Raw genomic sequence first — 19,970 nt, 5'->3', positions numbered from 1 at the left:
TGAAACTAGGGATGCAACAAACCACTATTTTGTGATTCTGCGGAATCCTTTGTGAAAGATTTGGGGCGAAGACCAAACCAATCAGAATCTATTTGCATATGCAATTGAAGGTACCCAAGGGTTTAAAAGAACCGCACACGAACAATTTTTAATTTCCACATTTCTGTGATTTTAAGGATTCACATTCGGTTCGGCCAGGACGCAGATTTGTCCAAATCCGAATCCTACTGAAAAAGGCAGAATCTTGGCCAAATCCCGATCCGAATCCTAGATTCAGTGCTTCCCTAATTGAAACAGTAGCATATATGTGATAAACAGAACAGGAATGTTGTTCTGTCTCAGCATCGGTTGTACCTGCCACAAGCCCTGTGTACACCCAGTCTGTGAGGATGAGTGCAGCAGGTTGAATGATCACCTTAACAGATAGCTTACTCAATGAATAAAGACTCAGAAGTGTTTTCCAATGCTTCTTTATACTTCAAGGTAGCAAGGGTATAAACATAGAGACTTTTTCATAGGTAAATTTCTAATGAAGCTTACACACACTGCAGTCTCTTTATAACACACTAAACAAAAAGGGGAGTTACAGCAAGAAAATGGAGGGCGGGAGCAACCATCCAGCAAGAAACAGCAGGGATGAAAGGATGATAGCACATAACATGTAACAACTGCTAGGCAGTAATAAGCTGTGTGGCAGCACAAATGTGCACACTTAAGTGTAATTGTGAAGGAGTGAATTTAGCTAAATTAAAAAAATTGCTTGTTAGTTTTTAAATGTTAATTTTACTGGTCAGTAAGTCATTAATCCAGTAATTCATTAATTCAGTAATTCATAATTTGTGTAAATAGCTATGTGTATAATCTGTACATATATGTGGTATATATGTGTTAAAAAAGTGCAAACTGTGCAACAGTATTAGCTTTGGCCTACTTTGTTTGAAGCATGTGCCTCAGCTGTGCTGGGAGTATTTTTTAAATGGTTCTGAAACAACTGCTTATAGAAAGTGTAGGGATCTCCAAAATTGGGCCCCTAGGATAGTTACCCCCAGGTTAGACCCCAAGGGAGGGTAGTACCTGGTAATGGGACACCTTGGGATGGTTTGGTACTTAAACAGTTAACAGGGAGTTAGCTTCCCTGCAGTTCAGGGCTATGGCCACAGGGTGGTACACTTAGTATATAAGGCTGTGCAGCCATGTGCTGCCAGGTCTTCCTGCCTGGGACCCCTCTGGCTAGAGGATAGTGACAGGCCAGTGCATAGTTAGAGAGCTAACCATTATAGGCTGCTCTAGGAGTGGTAGATAGGTTATTTAGCTGGGCAGCTTGGCCCCACCAGGAGATTATACGAGATTAAGATCTCCCAGCACTCATTGCTGGAGTCAGGGAACTAAGTGGAAGGAATAGGAGTTTGCCTAATCCAAGGGGTAGCCGGTGGATATTACCGGGGTGAGGTCTCTAGGGGGTGTCTGCTTGGCGGGAGTACCGGGAAGTGCCCTAGAGAGGGGCTTCTGGCGTGAAGTACCGGAGGGAACCCCAAAAGAGGGTCGTCTGGCAGGGGTATTGCTGGTATCCCAGGAGAGAGGGTCTCCTAAGGAAAGAAAGTGTTCCCTGAGTGTTCTGTGACTTCTGCAACGCCTGTCTGTCAAGCTACAATAAAAGATATCACTTGGTTCATCATAACATCTGAGTGCAGTGTCTTGCTATCAGGAGGATCCGCTCTGCCTGGTAAGAATCTACCCCAAGGGAGGGGGCAAGGTGCCGGGAGTCCCCAAGTACAATATCGAGTTTTCAGGAAGGGAGTTGCAGTTCAGTCTGTCCCTATACTGGGTGGAGACACGCCAAATAGTACAGCAATATCTTTTCCCCATAGTAAGCGGGGCTCAGGATCCTGTTAGCGCCACTAGATCTCAGCAGGTAGCAGCACATTCTCTAAAGTGGGCTACAAAAGCTATGTTTGCCACAAATTATATATTATATATATATATATATATATATATATATATATATATATATATATATATATATATATATATAAATTTGTGCATAAAACTACTTTGTTTCTATACAGAACATTGGAATTGTTTGTATAAAGTAAAGTTTCATAAAGCACTTACCTGGAGCTCTCAGAGAAGCTACTTCCTAAAGGGGTGGGGCAGCCTCTCTGAATGTATATTTATAGAGTAGATGCTGACCACCTGGGGGCAGCATAGAGCAGTTTGGAGGCTATAAAAGCTGCAGACTGGTTTGTTTTGGGAGTCTGTGTCAAGCCTTTATAAGAGGCAGTTGTAGAGCTCCAGGAGTGTGTTTGCTGGGTTACTGTTGATCCCCTGCTGGTAAAAGTGTGTGTTGCACCTCTGCAAATACTGTTTTTTTTCTGCATTTGATAAAAATAAAGCACAATATTTCCACTGAAGATCTGTCTGGCTACTGAACATGCATGCACCCAGTGAAAGAAATACTAAAATAAAGGAGTCAAGCCACTTACAGTGACCCTGTGTGATACAGAAAGCTCTGGGTGCTACACATGGAACCTGCTGAGCGGATGCCGGATTGCCAGCTGACAGTGCTGGGCTTAGGGGATCAGGCATTTATTTGCTTACAGATGTTGCATACCCAGTGTGAGAATGCTGCATTACAGTATGTTGGACTTTTCAAAGCTTTTCCTTTAATCAATATTTTTTTTTACTGCAGGAAATGTGAACAAGTTAAACAGGTGAGTTCCCTTACTGGGCAATTGCTCCATACTGAGGGGTTAGCAGTGTTACTGACACAGTAGCTCTCACAGACAGTTGCTTTGCCAATAGCCACACCAGAATAAAACAAAATAAAACAGAAACAGCTTTAAATAGAAAAATAGAAAGTTGCAAACCTGTTCAGGGGGCACTCATAGGGGTCACATTTATCCATTTTACAGGTTGCATTTTGTCCTAATTTGAGAAAAAAAACTTGATCACAACTACATGCAAATATTTATTGTAAACTGGAATAAAATAAAGAGTAAAATAAGAATTTGCATGAATAACCTGTGCAAGCAGGGCCGGAACTAGGGGTAGACAGAAGAGGCAGCTGCCTAGGGCGCAACGATTGGGGGTGGGGGGGGGGGGGAACCTCTCCTGCCTACTCCTAGTCATCTTCCTCTGTCATTGCCCCCACCGCTTGTCATTAGCGGTGGAGGCAATAACCGTTCTGATCTTGCCTCCCCTCGCACCTCTCCCCCCCTCGCTTGTGCTTTGGCGCGCATGCGCTGTTCCGGGGGGGGGGGATAGTGGCCGACCGGGTTGCCTAGGGCGCCGGTCAGCTTGGCCCGCCCCTGTGTGCAAGTAAAAGCTGCTTGCAAGTGAGTTTTGTCACAATTATTTTTTGGGGGTTTAGTTTTTTATTCAAACACAAAAATGGTTTAATCCACCTCAATATTTATGTTGATTTTCTATTTAGGGGGAGATCAACTTAGTTAGGAGAAGCATAGTCATACACATCATATTCACACCTTTTGCTAAGTGCTAAGCTATATTTACATTCCCAGATAAAGTCATTCTTTTCTGCAGATGGCAGCAGATAAACCTCCATCACCCCGCACCCCACACAATGGGGAAATGCAGCCGTCTGTGAGTTCGGGTCAGAGGGATCTTGAGCCAAATCAGAGTCAGGAGACCAATAGCAACGAAAGGTAGGTCCCTGTAGCTTAGTATTAAATAAGATTTGAGTTACATACTTGCTGTAAGTTCCTTTTTATCCAAGCCCCTCCCACATCATTACACACAAGTAGTACTGCCCGCCCACACAAGGAAGTAGGACCTCTACCACAGCCAATCAAAATTAACATCATTGTTCTACATTTGCCACAGCAATATAATTGGGAAGGGAAACTTGGAATGACATGTCATGACTAGGATGAAAAGGAATTTATGGCATGAAAACCCATTCGTAAATTTTGAAATGATCTAGAAGTAAGAAAAAATCTCAAAATTGCTTAGTAAATGTTTCAGTCCTTCAGAAAAACCACCACTGAATCTAAATATATTTGCAACAATGGAAAAATACTGCATTACCTGGCCTGAAGTAAGCTGAAGAACACACCCTGGAACTTAGCCCAGATATAGACCTAGGGGGTATATTTATCATGCTGTGTAAAAAGTGGAGTGAAGCATTACTAGTGATGTTGCCCAGGGCAACCAATCAGCAATTAGATTTCAACAGTTAGAGACCCAAAGCAAAACATCTGATTGGCTGCTATGAGTAACATCACCGGTAATGTTTTACTCCACTTTTTACACAGCATACCCCCTAGAGTCAGACTACAGCATCACCAGAACCAACTACAACCTACAATTTTAACAAATAAAGGTAAGCAAGTCTTAAGCTGGCCATACACGCACCAATATCGTACGAAACCTTGTTTCGTATGATATTCGGTGCGTGTATGGCAAGTCGGCCAGATGACCTATATCGCATGAGGCTGCTGATATCGGTCGACTCGCCGATCAGGCGGGTTAAAAGATTTTCATCAGGAGCCATAGAAGGCGCCTGAGCAAAATCTGCCTTCAGGGCTGAATCGGCAGAAGGAGGTAGAAATCCTATTGTTTCTGCCTCCTTATCTGCCGTTTCAGCCCTGAAGGTTAGTGGCTAATTGAACGATCTTTCGTGCGACCGATGGTCGCACAAAAGATCGCAAATCGCCACGTGTGTGGCCACCTTTAGGCCAATGCCACACAGGGTGAATTCTCGGCCTGTGGATAAACTACATAGGCAAGCAGTTTCACACCAAATTCCGCTTCATGTGCCTGCACCGAGCAACACAATGGCTCTGGGCACATAGATAAACTTTTTTGAGTGTAGGGGTGGATACTCAGTCTGCGTTTATCTGCAGCCCGAGAATCCATCCCGTGTATCATTGGCCTTAGGACTCTGAGACTCTGAGATTAAAGGGGAATTTCACCTTTAAAAGCAAAAACTGTACACTGTACCCTACACCTCCCAGAAATGTGTTTGTAAAATTGACGTGCTGTTTGGGGTGTGTGGACACAAAATGGGCATGGTTAAAAATGTTAGCCGTGGTACATGCACCAGATCTTTTTGTTCGACTTTATATGTTTCTAATGTTGGGAGGTATGTGTTTATGAAAGGCTGTTAGTGATATATTATTAAGCTTTGTTCCACAGAAATATATTTTGTAGGGTAAGGGTTGTTGTTCAATGCATCTCTGACTGTCCCATCCTGGGCAAAAGCCTGAAGCATCCAAGCAGTACATTGGCAATCTCACAGGCTGTTGTAACCATTTATTACACTTACCTAAAAATAAAAAAGGTGTGTTCTCATAAAATGGGTGATTAAAGATTATAAAGATAAAGATTATATGTACCCTTACAATCATAACAATTGTCAGGAAATGCCTGGAATCAAACCCTGGTCTGTGAGCTGAACTCTGCCTGCACTAATCTCAGCCACTGGGAGCTTTTGGAGACGGTATGGGTCAGTTATCCTGATGGACATATCAGCTCACAGCTTAGCTAAAGCCACAGAACATTCCGGCTAATAACCAGGAGACAAGGGATACAGGTGCTACCAACAGCCACGTGCCATGATTTCTGGGTCCTACCTTCGATGGCACCCACATTTTAGGTACTGGATGCAACATGTACATTCTACCCACAGTTCATTTCCCCCAACTCAAGGCCAGGGCAGTAAGTGGTGAGAGAAAGTAGAATCAGTTACAGAATGCCAGTGTGCTGTGTTCAACTCCATGAATTTTTTATTTTCTGTATTTATCATAGTTGTAACTTTCCTTAAACAGAGATATTTCTGAGCTTGAGGAGCCTGAAAATAATGTTGACAGTGACCACTCCACAAATGAAAAGACCCATAAGAAAAGGTAAGTCATATATACATTATTTTACTGTATATTAAAAGGTACCCTAATAGTACCTGCACTCAGTGCGCTCAGGCACAGCTTGAATCCTGCCAGTGTGTAGTTCTTAGATACTTACTAAAGGGAAAGATACAGCACTTGTTGTTTTAATGTAAAATAACAAAACAGTATTTAGGTTTCAAAAATGAAATATAGATGATACACTCTCTACAGTCTCTGCCCCAGTGGACCCTGCAATCTAATTTCCCCACCTGAGGCACATACATACATCAGCTTTATGTTTTAGGGCTGTAGCAAGAAATCCACACAAACACAAGATGAACATACCAATTCCCGGCACATAGTACCCTGGTCAGAATAGAATCCAGCAGCCCAACTCTGCAACACTGCAATGCTTATTACTAGAGGCATGGGACCTGTTATCCAGAATGCTCGGGACCTGGGGTTTTCCAGATAAGGGATCTTAATTATAAAATTTATTTAAACAGTAAATAACCCAGTAGGATTGTTTTGGCTCCAATAAGGAGTAATTATATCTTAGTTGGGATCAAGTACAGGTACTGTTTTATTATTACAGAGAAAAGGGAATCATTTAACCATTAAATAAACCCAATAGGGCTGTTCTGCCCCAATAAGGGGTAATTATATCTTAGTTGGGATCAAGTACAGGTACTGTTTTATTATTACAGAGAAAAGGGAATCATTTAACCATTAAATAAACCCAATAGGGCTGTTCTGCCCCAATAAGGGGTAATTATATCTTAGTTGGGATCAAGTACAGGTACTGTTTTATTATTACAGAGAAAAGGGAATCATTTAACCATTAAATAAACCCAATAGGACTGTTCTGCCCCAATAAGGGGTAATTATATCTTAGTTGGGATCAAGTACAGGTACTGTTTTATTATTACAGAGAAAAGGGAATCATTTTTAAAAATGTGAATTATTTGATTAAAATGGTCTATGGGAGATGGCCTTCCTGTAATTCGGAACTTTCTGGATAATGGGTTTCCGGATAAGGGGTTCGATACCTGTATTGCTATGTGCATTTAGACGAGCAGAGAGCAGGGATATTATTTACTCAATAAACAGTTAATTTCTTCTCTAAATATTTCCTTTTAATGCATAAATGGCAGTTGCCATAATGCTTGCCTTGTGTGTAGGAGACGGCAGAAAACCAACTGTCTGACCCCCTGGTGGCCATTCTTATTGAAACTAGGGATGCGGAATCCTTTGTGAAAGATTTGGGGCGAATACCGAACCGAATGAGAATCCTCATTTGTATATGCAAATGAAGGTACCCAAGGGTTAGGAGAAAATCAAATCCAACTTAGAGATTTTCTTTTCCTGGACTGTAGCATGGCAGTGGGCAACTATGGGTTAATCCCCTGTCACGTGACCATAATTAACAAGTTCTCAATAAATTTGGCTCCCCGCCCCCAGGCATCCATCTCATTGAATGTAATCTGAGAGCTCTCCCCAAAAGGGTCAGGAAGCATGCCCACTGCCATGCTACAGTCCAGGAAAAGAAAATCTCGGTAAGTTGGATTTGATTTTCTCCTTTCCTGTTCCTTCACATGGCAGTGGGCAACTATGGGATGTACAAAAGATAGAAAAATTCTAGGGAGGGAAAACCAGAGAGAGCTAAACCCACATACTGGCCACTGAACCCCCCCCCCTAACTAGAGTGGTTACTCCATAGGGCAACTTCAATAGTGTTAATAGCTACAGCAGTAGCCAAGTAATGTTAGTGATGGAAGCCCAATACTAACGACAACATTCCCCAGGAGAGAGACCACCATGTAGTTGCAGAAGGCAATAGTAGAATCATTTCTTCCTGCAAATAAAAACATAGAAGCTGATATGACAATATTCAGTTGCAGCCAATACAGGCAGATCCGGCAATACAGTTGTACCATAACAAGGTGGACACTAAAGAGTGTGACAACCTTCTTGTAAACATACTCACCACCTTTTTGCCTTAGGGTTACCTTTGCGGCACTATAGGACTGAGCCTTGCAAGATACATATAAGGAATGATATACTTAGTTTGGGTTTGGCGAGACCATGGCCAAGCCTGCTGTAGAGAGATTATTAATTCAACATACTAAAATGTTAATGCAGACACACAGAATGTACTGGATAACTCCAGATAGTCCTATAGCGAAATTATATAGTTTAATATGAGCACTAGACAAAAAATTACCAAATAGTAATGAATTATCACTATTTGTATATCGATAAATAATTATATTATAGTACGGCAATGAAGAAACGCCTCAATGACAGAGCGCAACAGTGCCCTAATGAAGGGCTGCAGATGATACAGCATCCTAAAAGATATACTGCAGCAGATTATATTAATGTGCCATACATCTCCTCTCTGAACTGTAAAGGAAAAACTGTTGAAACACATACTGTATTCAATAGAATGACCAGACTTCCTGCAGTTTTACATATGCCGTAAAGTATAGATAGGAACAGGAAGAGAGGGAAAATAGCCAAAGAAGAGGCCATAGTGTAACTTAACTTAGAACATATGCCAAGAATTAGTGGTGAAACACTGCGTCCATAAAAAGCTGTTTAGGAGTTAAACTAAACCAGCCTATAAATATATGGTAAAAGACCATAATATTAAAGAGCTTGCTCCATGTGTCCCAATATAAAATTTAACTGCCGGACTGTGTATATAGAAATGAAAGTATTTGCTACACAAATAATACCGAGTCTTAACGACAGATTAACACTGATGAAATGTTCTTTGGTAATAATTTAATACCATATCCACCACTTTTGCACCCCTGCATCATAATATACTGGATTGCTACAACGTGGTACCATTGATACCCCCGACCAGTACTAGTTTTATACACTGGTATGTGGGAATGTGGGATATTATAGGAAATGTAATGATTAATTACAAGTCAATTTAAAACATCACTCTATAAAGATTTACTCTAAAACTGCATCAGAGTAATAAATAACATGAGAGAATACACATCCGACTTGAAATAGTACAAATTGATCCTCTCCTATAAACCTACGAGATAATGATAAACTGTTTTTGGTATAAACCAAAAAGCTATTGGCTAATTAATAAATGCAGGATAGCATATTGTACCACTGATATGATAAATAAAAACTGTAGTGATTACCAGATTAAATACCTGGGTATCTAGCAGGTTAGTGCAACTGCAGGTATCTGCCCAGTATATATACACTGGGTACTTGTACCATAGCAATGACAACTGATGCCAACCGCTCAATATTGACATACCTCAAAACTAGTGTTATACCAGTATCAGTATACTTTAGTTATTACGAGATAATAACATATGGTACTGAGAACCGAGACATTAAGTATCTGTGATATGAGAAGATGATCCACAAAGGATGCACACCTGTAGATAAAATACCATTAGAATAGATATGTTTAACCGGTGCTGTCCAACAGGAGGCCCGCAGCTGGATGTGGCCCTTCAGAAGCCTTATGGCCCCCAGACTGCTTGAAGGCTCTGACATAAACAATCATTTTGATCTAATCTGGCCTTCGAACATGCTGCTTGAGAATAACTGGCCCACTATATGGGATAAGTGGAACAGCACTGTGCTTAACCGTTGTTAAGGATACTGCAGAGAAACATAATGAATGAAATAATTGTATGGTAACCGGTATCATTTATAGAGATAAATCCGGAAAGAAAGCTGCAATGCCCCCCATGAATATGTTGCAATATAGGGGTGAGAGGAGCAACAATGTACTGACTGTTGCAACATGATGACTGCACAGAAAAAAATGGTTGCCGAAGGCAGCATGCCCTGCTAAATTACTGTATTAATAAATTGTATGAATATTTGACATTGAACAATTGTATCAAAACAATACCGATGACTGCATAAGTAGAACTACAGACACTTTGTTTAAATGGGCTGCATAGCTATATCCAGACAGTACGGGGAGATACCGAAATAGCAATGAATTGTAAAAAATGCACTTAGTATCTGTGTGATGAATAGTTGTCCCAAAAAAAAAAACCAGGACTCGGGGTACCCCATCTATTAGGAGGGATTGATGCACAGGTGCCGAACCCTCCCAGTTGATGTGCTCAGCTTGCCGAAGTTTGTAATTTACTTTGAAAGTTGACCTCCTTGCTTAGTTAGCTGCCAACAATGCAACAGAATATACAGAACTGCTTTCCAGGTTTATGTTACCTGACAAAAACACAAAAGATGCAATAGTCATAATGAACTGCACTACACTTGGCACTATCACTGAGGTAAAAGACTATGTAAAGGTAGCACTGAATCTGCTAGAATGGCAATATAATAAAATAGACTGCAGAAGAGCACCTAGGGTTAACCTGCAGAATGGCTATATAGTGATAGCCCCAAATCTGAGCGGCTGCATTACAAATGAACTGCAGAGGTGCACTGCAGAAAGGCTATATATCAGTAGCCTCACTTAGTATTACCTTGCAGAAAGGCTGTATAGCAATAGCCCCACTAAGTATTACCCTGCAGAAAGGCTACATATCAGTAGCCCCACTTAACCTGCAGAAAGGCTATATAGTGATAGCCACAAAACTGGAACAGTTGCAGCATATGCTGAATGGCTATATATCAGTAGCCCTGCAGAAGTGTCTTCATGACCAATACTGTATGTCTGTATCATTATAGCAGAGGTTAATATTTAATAAGTTGTTTCGACACACACAATGACTGCAGGAAGTATCTTATAGATGATAACATGAGGATTGCACCACTGAAGAAAAAATTTCCACTGAGAATATCCGAACTTCTAGTAGTGACTTTCCCAGACAACTTCCAGTAAGCCGTATCCATGTAACAGGCTTAAATAGAGCTTTTGAATGTGGGGCACAAAGGCATTTGGGAGGCAATACCCTATGCTTGTCCCACTGTTTGAATACATAGGCTTACCAGCCATAGATGAATCAATTAATCCAAGATAAGCTAGTATCTACTCTCAGGTATTTAGGGCCTCATTGGTATAAGCAGACACCCATTTACTCAGCAGCACCTGAGGAACCTTAAGGGGTCAGAATCCAATCAATTCGTTATGGCTGGAAGGCATTTAACCTGTACCAGCCTCTGCTTCAATAATATCTTTTCCTTCAAATAGATATACAGCTAAATAGCTTATCTGCTCCCTCAAGTTGTGCAGAAACAGCTACAATTTCCACTAGGTTGAAGATTAATTGTAAACCGGCAGACTATTAGGCTGCAAACTCCTCTGTTGATGTTGAAAATTACCACTTATCTGATAAACATATAAAAATGTATAGTTGCACAGCAACGTATAAAAATGTATAGTTGCACAACAACGTATAAAAATGTATAGTCGCACAAAAAATGTATAGTTGCACAAAAGTTGCACAACAACGTATTGAAATGTATAGTTGCATAACAACATAAAAATGTATAGTTGCACAAAAAAATGTATAGTTGTACACAAGTTGCACAACAACGTATAAAAATGTATAGTTGCACAAAAGTTGCACAACAACGTATTGAAATGTATAGTTGCACAACAACGTATAACAATGTATAGTTGCACAACAACGTATAACAATGTTTGATGAAAACTAAACAACTACACTTAAGTAGCACAATGCAGGAAATCATAACCTTCTGACGAGCTCTGATGCGAGACTCACCCAACCTCCTCCCAGTCTCAATACCAGGGGAGCAAATGAACAAACACACTCTGGGGCCTGAATAGCCCAAATATATCAGATAGCTTGTCCTACCGGTAACTGTCCGACATCTTCACAGTCAAACGCTATCCAGCAGAGTGCAAAGTGAGGAGAGCCCTCATACTTACAGTTTGGATACAAACACCGGCTTATTGCGCATATCCCAAAGGCTTTGCGACTGACTGCGATGGTAGGCACAATTCGGCCATGGTTCAGATTGAACCTTCACAGGCCCCACACAGGCTATAATACCCAGACCTGGAGCTTCAGCAGGTAGAGCTCAGACACCCTGCCGGTACTAGGGGTGAGCTCGAGTGACAGAAAATGAGATGGATGCCTGGGGGCGGGGAGCCAAATTTATTGAGAACTTGTTAATTATGGTCACGTGACAGGGGATTAACCCATAGTTGCCCACTGCCATGCGAAGGAACAGGAAAAACAGAACCGCACATGAAAAGTTTTCAACTTCCGCACTTATGTGATTTTAAGGATTCAGATTCGGTTTGGCCAGGACCGCGGATTTGGGCAAATCCTGCTGGAAAAGGCAGAATCTTGGCCGAATCCCGATCCGAATCCTAGATTCAGTGCTTCCCTAATTGAAACAGTAGCATATTTGCAATATATAGAACAGGAATGTGCACACTTACGTGTAATACTAAAATACATATAAATATAGGGCCCCTGTAGAATGAAGCCACTTACAGTGACCCTGTGTGATACAGAAGCTCTGGGTGCTACACATGGAACCTGCTGAGCGGATGCCGGATTGCCAGCTGACAGCAATGGGCTTAGGGGATCAGGAATTTTTGTTTACTTTGTTTTTTCAAAACTTCTCTCTTAACCTGTATATATTTTTTTTATTGCAGGAGATCTGAACGAGTTAAACAGGTGAGTTCCCTTACTGGGCAATTGCTCCATACTGAGGGATTAGCAGTGTTACTGACACAGTAGTTCTGATAGAGAACGAGCTGCTTAGCCCAAACCCTGCAATTAGCAGAATATATTGGTATTTAACTTGACATAATGTAGTTGCTTTTAGCTGAAAAAAAACCCCATTCATTAAAGGTACTTGCATCAATATGCATTCCGTGCACTTCTGTATAGCCCTTCTGTATTCTGTATAGCCCTTCTGTATTCTGTATAGCCCTCTGTATTCTGTATAGCCCTTCTGTATTCTGTATAGCCCTTCTGTATTCTGTATAGCCCTTCAGCTCCATATTGAGCGCCTTTTTACGCAGACCGCTGGAAAAACCCTGGAGCTTCCACCACCTCCATACAAGTAGGTTGCTCCAGGGTTTTCACAGCATCCTTCATCAATCTTTGCAAGCTAGCTGCACCATATCACTCTTGTGCTGAAAGTCGGTAATGACGCTAGCAGGACTTTCAGCGCATTTGCTTCTGCAAACCCATCAATTTTCAAGCATTGGCTGCAATCGCATCAGACACATCTTCCCCTGGTGACCAGAATTATGTTGGACCCTTTAAATCTGCTAAAAGAAACTGTGTAAAAAAGAAAATGTGTTAGGATTGCAAAACTGCTCAGAGGAGAACTGTAAGTTTACTTTCATTTTCTATTTGGATAGTTGATAGAGAACAAGTTCATATACCAATCTCTGTTACTATAAAGCAGAGGCGGGCCAAGTCAGCCAGGCACCCTAGGCCACCTTGGCCCCATTGCCCTAGGCCACCTTGCCCCCAAACCCCCCTGCACATGTGCGCGCAGGGACGCTGATAGTGGAGGGAGCGCTGCGCTCAATGCCGGGATTTGAGGCATCAGGGTAAGAGATCCCAGACTAGGGGTGGCAACAGAGTAGTGCCCCTATACTGTTGCACCCTGGGCAGGTGCTTCTTCTTCCTACCCCTAGTTCTGGCCCTGCTATAAAGGATTTACAGTGATTATAGGCCTCATTTATTTACCACAAGTACCACAGAGCACATGCCCCTAGGCATACATACCCTGCCTACATCTATCACAACCTCAGGGTTCCCACAGCAGCCGGTGTCAATTGGCGGAACAAACTTGCATCTAAATAATTGGGCACATGTGCCATTTTAAAAGTATCATCAGAATTGGCATCAAAGGGACAATTTGTGCTCAACTGCACTTGTTTTTTTATTCAATGACCACAACTGTGCCAGATGCATCACCCTATTGCAACTGCAACTATGCTGGAATTAATAGGGGATGTAAATGACCCCATGCATATTATCTACTGTATCTACATCTGTCAATCTATTGATATTGGATCCGTTACCTGGAAAGCCGTTATCCAGAAAGCTCTGAATTATGGGAAGGCCATCTCCCATAGACTCTAGTTAAATGAAATTTGTAAAAAGTCATTATTAACCCACAGACTTACATAACATTCTATTCTGCAGATGGCAGCAGATAAAGCTCCATCAGGGAGGGATTTGGAGCCAGATTGGAATCAGGGGACTGATTTTAACAAAAGGTATGTCTCTGGGGGGTATAGAACATGGAGGAGAATCCAGGTGCTTTGGTGCCCATGATATTAAGCAGCACAGAAAAAACAGTTCTTTAAAAGAGCCAGGAACACAAAAAAATTAAAAAAAATAATTTTTAATTAATATTCTATATATTAATATATAATATCACATATTTATATCACAAACATCTAAAAATTATTTTTAAAGAGAAAGTTGTGTGATATTTGCAGCTTTATCTGGTCTGTTGCTTTCCTCATAACTTGGGTCAGAAAAACCCTCCCAAAAGCCAGTAAAGGTGTTTAAATAGAAATAGCGCATTGTATGCAGAAACTGGGAATCCACATCACATGTAGAGGATTATAGGGCAGGTTATTGTCATGCTGTTACTGACCCTTAGTTACTGACCAACAAATGTGTTTTGTGAACTTTTTTGCCGTTTTGCGAATTTTCTTGCCGTTCGCGATTTTTATGGCGAAACGGGACAGATTCCCTCATCACTATCCGTAGACATATATATTGTAGGCAAAGGGTTGCTGTTCAGTAAATACCTGACTATCCCATCCTCAGTGAAGACATTTAGGAACCCTTCCATTTCTCATTTTCTACATTTGTCATAATTTTAATTGTCTTTAAACAGAGATCGTTCTTTTCCTGATGATGATGAAGATGACGATGATGATGATGATGACGACGATGACATTTCTTATGAGAGTACCCGGAAAAGAAGGCAAGTTAAACACATAGGGGAGAGCTTATATGTTGTATAACAGTACAGTGAAGAAGCTCTGTTGTGGCCACACCATGAACACAAAGCTGTTTTCATTACAGAGGTGGGTGAGTGGCTAACTCAATAAAGGTACCTGCACCCAGTTCACTCAGGCCTTAAACCTCCAGATGCGTATTTCTAAAGGTGGTCGCACACAGGCAGATTTAAGCTGCCAATTTGGCCCCTTCAGATCAACTCGGCATCTTATCTGCCTTCCCTTCAGGGTGAGGCCATATCTGATTATTGATCCTGTCCTTGCCCTAACAATCTGCATTTATTATTGTCATGATCTGATTGTTTGTCCCTTGGTCCATGATATGGATCAATATTGGGAAAAAGTACGCTTGGTTGGGTTTTTTTTTTTAACTGGCCCTGTAGTTCTCTAGGAAGCAAACAGATTCACAGGTTACAGAAACAAGGTGTCAAATGTAACATAAGAATGTTTGGTATGACATTTTCCAAAGCTTTTCCATTATTTATCATTATTATTTCCATATTTTTTATTGCAGGAAAACTAAAAGAATTCAGCAGGTGAGTTATCTTACTGTGCAATTGCTCGATATAGAGGGATTAGCAGTGATGTTGGATTTTTTTGGGGGAAAAATCCTGGTGGGCCCCAATGGCCCAGTCCGACCCTTGCCGGCGCTCACCCGCCCGACTGTTCCTCCCCTGACACGTTTAATTTATGTGCGCACGGGGAGGACGTCGGGTGGGGGCCCTGCGGGGGGGGGTTTAGGGGGGTCCCTGGGGGGTCAGGGGACATGGCCGGTGGGGGCACCTGCAGGGCACTGCACCCCCCAGTCCGACACAAATTTGACACATTTGCTGATTGGTTGCTATGGGCAACATCACTGGGATGTTGGCGTACACACTATAATGAATATGCCCCACAATGTATGGATCAAAAGAAACCTTTATTTGTAAAGGTAATCTTGAAAACATAATAAAATGCAACCAGTGCTTAAGCATGACACAAAACAAGTTTGTTCTAAACAGCAAACTGGGCGCTTCCCCTTCTTGCCCCTTTCTATGGATGCCCATGAGTATGAGAATTATTAGCAGCTATATTAAATATTAGTACAGGTATCGGACCCCTTATCCGGAAACCCATTATCCAGAAAGTTCCGAATTACAGAAAGACCATCTCCCATATACTCCATTTCAATCAAATAATTCACATTTTTTAAAATGTATTTCCTTTTTCTCTGTAATAATAAAACAGTACCTGTACTTGATCCCAACTAAGATATAATTACCCCTTATTGGGGGCAGAACAGCCCTATTGAGTTTATTTAATGGTTAAATGATTCCCTTTTCTCTGTAATAATAAAACAGTACCTGTACTTGATCCCAACTAAGATATAATTACCCCTTATTGGGGGCAGAACAGCCCTATTGGGCTTATTTAATGGTTAAATGATTCCCTTTTCTCTGTAATAATAAAACAGTACCTGTACTTGATCCCAACTAAGATATAATTACCCCTTATTGGGGGCAGAATAGCCCTATTGGGTTTATTTAATGGTTAAATGATTCCCTTTTCTCTATAATAATAAAACAGTACCTGTACTTGATCCCAACTAAGATATAATTACCCCTTATTGGGGGCAGAACAGCCCTATTGGGTTTATTTAATGTGTAAATGATTCCCTTTTCTCTGTAATTATAAAACAGTACCTGTACTTGATCCCAACTAAGATATAATTACCCCTTATTGGGGGCAGAACAGCCCTATTGGGTTTATTCAATGGTTAAATGATTCCCTTTTCTCTGTAATAATAAAACAGTACCTGTACTTGATCCCAACTAAGATATAAATACCCCTTATTGGGGGCAGAACAGCCCTATTGGGTTTTTTTAAGGTTTAAATGATTCCCTTTTCTCTGTAATAATAAAACAGTACCTGTACTTGATCCCAACTAAGATATAATTACCCCTTATTGGGGGCAGAACAGCCCTATTGGGTTTATATAATGGTTAAATGATTCCCTTTTCTCTGTAATAATAAAACAGTACCTGTACTTGATCCCAACTAAGATATAATTACCCCTTATTGGGGGCAGAACAGCCCTATTGGGTTTATTTAATGGTTAAATGATTCCTTTTTCTCTGTAATAATAAAACAGTAACTGTACTTGATCCCAACTAAGATATAATTACCCCTTATTGGGGGCAGAACAGCCCTATTGGGTTTATTTAATGGTTAAATGATTCCTTTTTCTCTGTAATAATAAAACAGTACCTGTACTTGATCCCAACTAAGATATAATTACCCCTTATTGGGGGCAGAACAGCCCTATTGGGTTTATTTCATGGTTAAATGATTCCCTTTTCTCTGTAATAATAAAACAGTACCTGTACTTGATCCCAACTAAGATATAATTACCCCTTATTGGGGGCAGAACAGTCCTATTGGGTTTATTAAATGGTTAATTTCTTTTTTGTCGTCTGTGTCTTTTTTTGTTTTGTCGGCCAAGTTTTTTTGATGCGTCTGTGGGCAATTTTTCCGCAGCGAATTTTCACAGAAGTTTTGCAAAACAAGTACATTTGTAACACCTTATAAATTCCTCCCTTTCCTTACCCTGTCCGCTGCCCGATTCCCCCTTATAAGAACAGGCCCACCTTTGCTTTGCTCATTGGGGAAACAGGAAACAGTCAACAGTCAACAGTCATTGCTGCCCTCACCCAAAGATCAGTATAAAGTGGGCCAAAAGGTGGCAACCTTACCACATATTAAAATTCTATTCTGCAGATTGCACAAGAAAAACCTACAGTTCCACAAAATGAGGATATGCAGCTACAGCTCAGTTCAGATGAAAGACTTTCTGAGCCAAATCAGAGTCTGGAAACTGGTATCAACAAAAGGTATGTCCCGGGGATAGGAGGGGGGGCAGGGGTATGGCACCCGGGGGGGAATCCAGGTGCTTTGGTACCTATGATTTTTAGTAGCTCAGGAGATGGTGTTAAATGACCCTGTAAATAATTATGGTGTAAGTGTTTCTGATCAACACTTACAAGGCACACATTCTGTACTAAACAGAGATATGATCATTCAGATGTACCCCAATCACTTTAGAGCAGGGGTTGCCTGGGCTAAAGGGACAGTACACACCCTTGCAAAAAATGTGCACAGTAAATAGAACTGTTGAAAATGCATCCTGCCTTTTTTTTAATCCATATTTTCCAATTTTCTATATATTTTTTTTGTCAATTAAAAACTGTAATTGAAAGTTGTTTTTTTCCCACTGAACTTCCTGCCCCCCCCCCCTTAATAAACAGGGCAATTGGCTCAGAGCTCCCTATCTAATAAGCCCCGTCCTTCTCTAAGCAGCAGAACCAGAAAGTGTCAGGAAGGGCTAAAGTGATCTGGTTTCATTTTCTTGTTTTTAAACAAAAATAACAAACACCATATACATTAGTTAAAACAACAAGTGCACGTGTAGGCCGCCTCTATGCAGTGTATGGTGAGTGAAACTTCTAAGAGTCACAAAGCTATTGCTGTTTATGGCAGTTACATGTCAAAATACCTTACCATACATTTTCTTATGCATCTTGGCAGTAGGTTATGGCTTACATGCCCATGGGCTGTTGTATCAATTTATTGTCCTTACATAAAAATACATAGTATGTGTTCTTATACGATTATACATAAATATATTAAAAGAGATCACAGGGGCTTTTCCTTCAGTCTGACCCTCACGGTTTGGCTGAAGCCAGAGAAGCTTCCGGCTCATAACCAGGAGACAGGGGATACACACAGGTTTTGACCAACTCTGCCCAGTGCTGCCATGTGCCATGATTTCTGGGCCCCTACATTCAATGCCCCCTACAAAAATATCTAAAGTGTTTATTTTTTTATTTACTCTTTTGTAATATAATTTATTTGTAATACATAGTGCATATTTTGCTAATCTTAATAGTCTCTGCTTTTTTTATCTTTGCATACCATGGGGCCAATTCATTAATGTACGAATCAGAATCATGAAATCCAATCATTTCTGATGTGTGCAAAAGTCCCCAAAATTCCGTTCATTTCAATACGAAGATTTTGTACTTACGATCCGAAAGTTCCAAAATTTTCATATTGAAACAATCGTTTACAATTGGCAATCCGGAAGTCACAAAATTTTCGTATCCGAATGATCGTAAACGGAGGGAAAACCTTTCTGACTTTGACCTTCAGTGCATGATTTTGGAAGCCTCCCATAGGGCTCAATGGCACTCTGCAGCTCCAACCCGACCCAAGGAAAGTCTCCCATAGGGCTCAATGGCACTCTGCAGCTCCAACCCAGCCCAAGGAAAGTCTCCCATAGGGCTCAATGGCACTCTGCAGCTCCAACCAGGCCCAAGGAAAGCCTCCCATAGGGCTCAATGGCACTCTGCAGCTCCAACCTGGCCCAAGGAAAGCCTCCCATAGGGCTCAATGGCACTCTGCAGCTCCAACCTGGCCCAAGGAAAGCCTCCCATAGGGCTCAATGGCACTCTGCAGCTCTAACCCGGCCCAAGGAAAGCCTCCCATAGGGCTCAATGGCACTCTGCAGCTCCAACCCGGCCCAAGGAAAGTCTCCCATAGGGCTCAATGGCACTCTGCAGCTCCAACCCGGCCCAAGGAAAGTCTCCCATAGGGCTCAATGGCACTCTGCAGCTCCAACCCGGCCCAAGGAAAGCCTCCCATAGGGCTCAATGGCACTCTGCAGCTCCAACCCGGCCCAAGGAAAGTCTCCCATAGGGCTCAATGGCACTCTGCAGCTCCAACCCGGCCCAAGGAAAGTCTCCCGTAGGGCTCAATGGCACTCTGCAGCTCCAACCCGGCCCAAGGAAAGTCTCCCGTAGGGCTCAATGGCACTCTGCAGCTCCAACCCGACCCAAGGAAAGTCTCCCGTAGGGCTCAATGGCACTCTGCAGCTCCAACCCGGCCCAAGGAAAGTCTCCCATAGGGCTCAATGGCACTCTGCAGCTCCAACCTGGCCCAAGGAAAGTCTCCCATAGGGCTCAATGGCACTCTGCAGCTTCAACCTGGTCCAAGGAAAGTCTCCCATAGGGCTCAATGGCACTCTGCAGCTCCAACCCGGCCCAAGGAAAGTCTCCCATAGGGCTCAATGGCACTCTGCAGCTCCAACCCGACCCAAGGAAAGTCTCCCATAGGGCTCAATGGCACTCTGCAGCTCCAACCCGGCC

The 19,970-nt window shown here is 41.8% G+C and overlaps 1 protein-coding gene across 4 annotated transcripts in view; it reads left to right on the top strand.

The window, feature by feature from the left end:
* The window catches only part of LOC100490513 (MORC family CW-type zinc finger protein 3), a 57,479-nt gene that overhangs the window by 31,195 nt on the left and 6,314 nt on the right, over positions 1 to 19,970 (top strand). For all 4 annotated transcript variants that reach the window (XM_031896561.1, XM_031896560.1, XM_031896559.1 and 1 more), the window contains exons 16-23: positions 2,690 to 2,711; positions 3,544 to 3,665; positions 5,790 to 5,867; positions 12,445 to 12,466; positions 13,958 to 14,031; positions 14,664 to 14,753; positions 15,302 to 15,323; positions 17,545 to 17,657. In XM_031896561.1, the coding sequence (XP_031752421.1) occupies positions 2,690 to 2,711; positions 3,544 to 3,665; positions 5,790 to 5,867; positions 12,445 to 12,466; positions 13,958 to 14,031; positions 14,664 to 14,753; positions 15,302 to 15,323; positions 17,545 to 17,657 (543 nt within the window). The remainder of the gene's footprint in view (positions 1 to 2,689; positions 2,712 to 3,543; positions 3,666 to 5,789; positions 5,868 to 12,444; positions 12,467 to 13,957; positions 14,032 to 14,663; positions 14,754 to 15,301; positions 15,324 to 17,544; positions 17,658 to 19,970) is intronic.

Source organism: Xenopus tropicalis, chromosome 2 (assembly GCF_000004195.4).
Source record: "Xenopus tropicalis strain Nigerian chromosome 2, UCB_Xtro_10.0, whole genome shotgun sequence".
Taxonomy (NCBI): domain Eukaryota; kingdom Metazoa; phylum Chordata; class Amphibia; order Anura; family Pipidae; genus Xenopus; species Xenopus tropicalis.
Note: the sequence above shows the minus strand (reverse complement) of the source record. Positions and strands in the feature narration are given on the sequence as shown.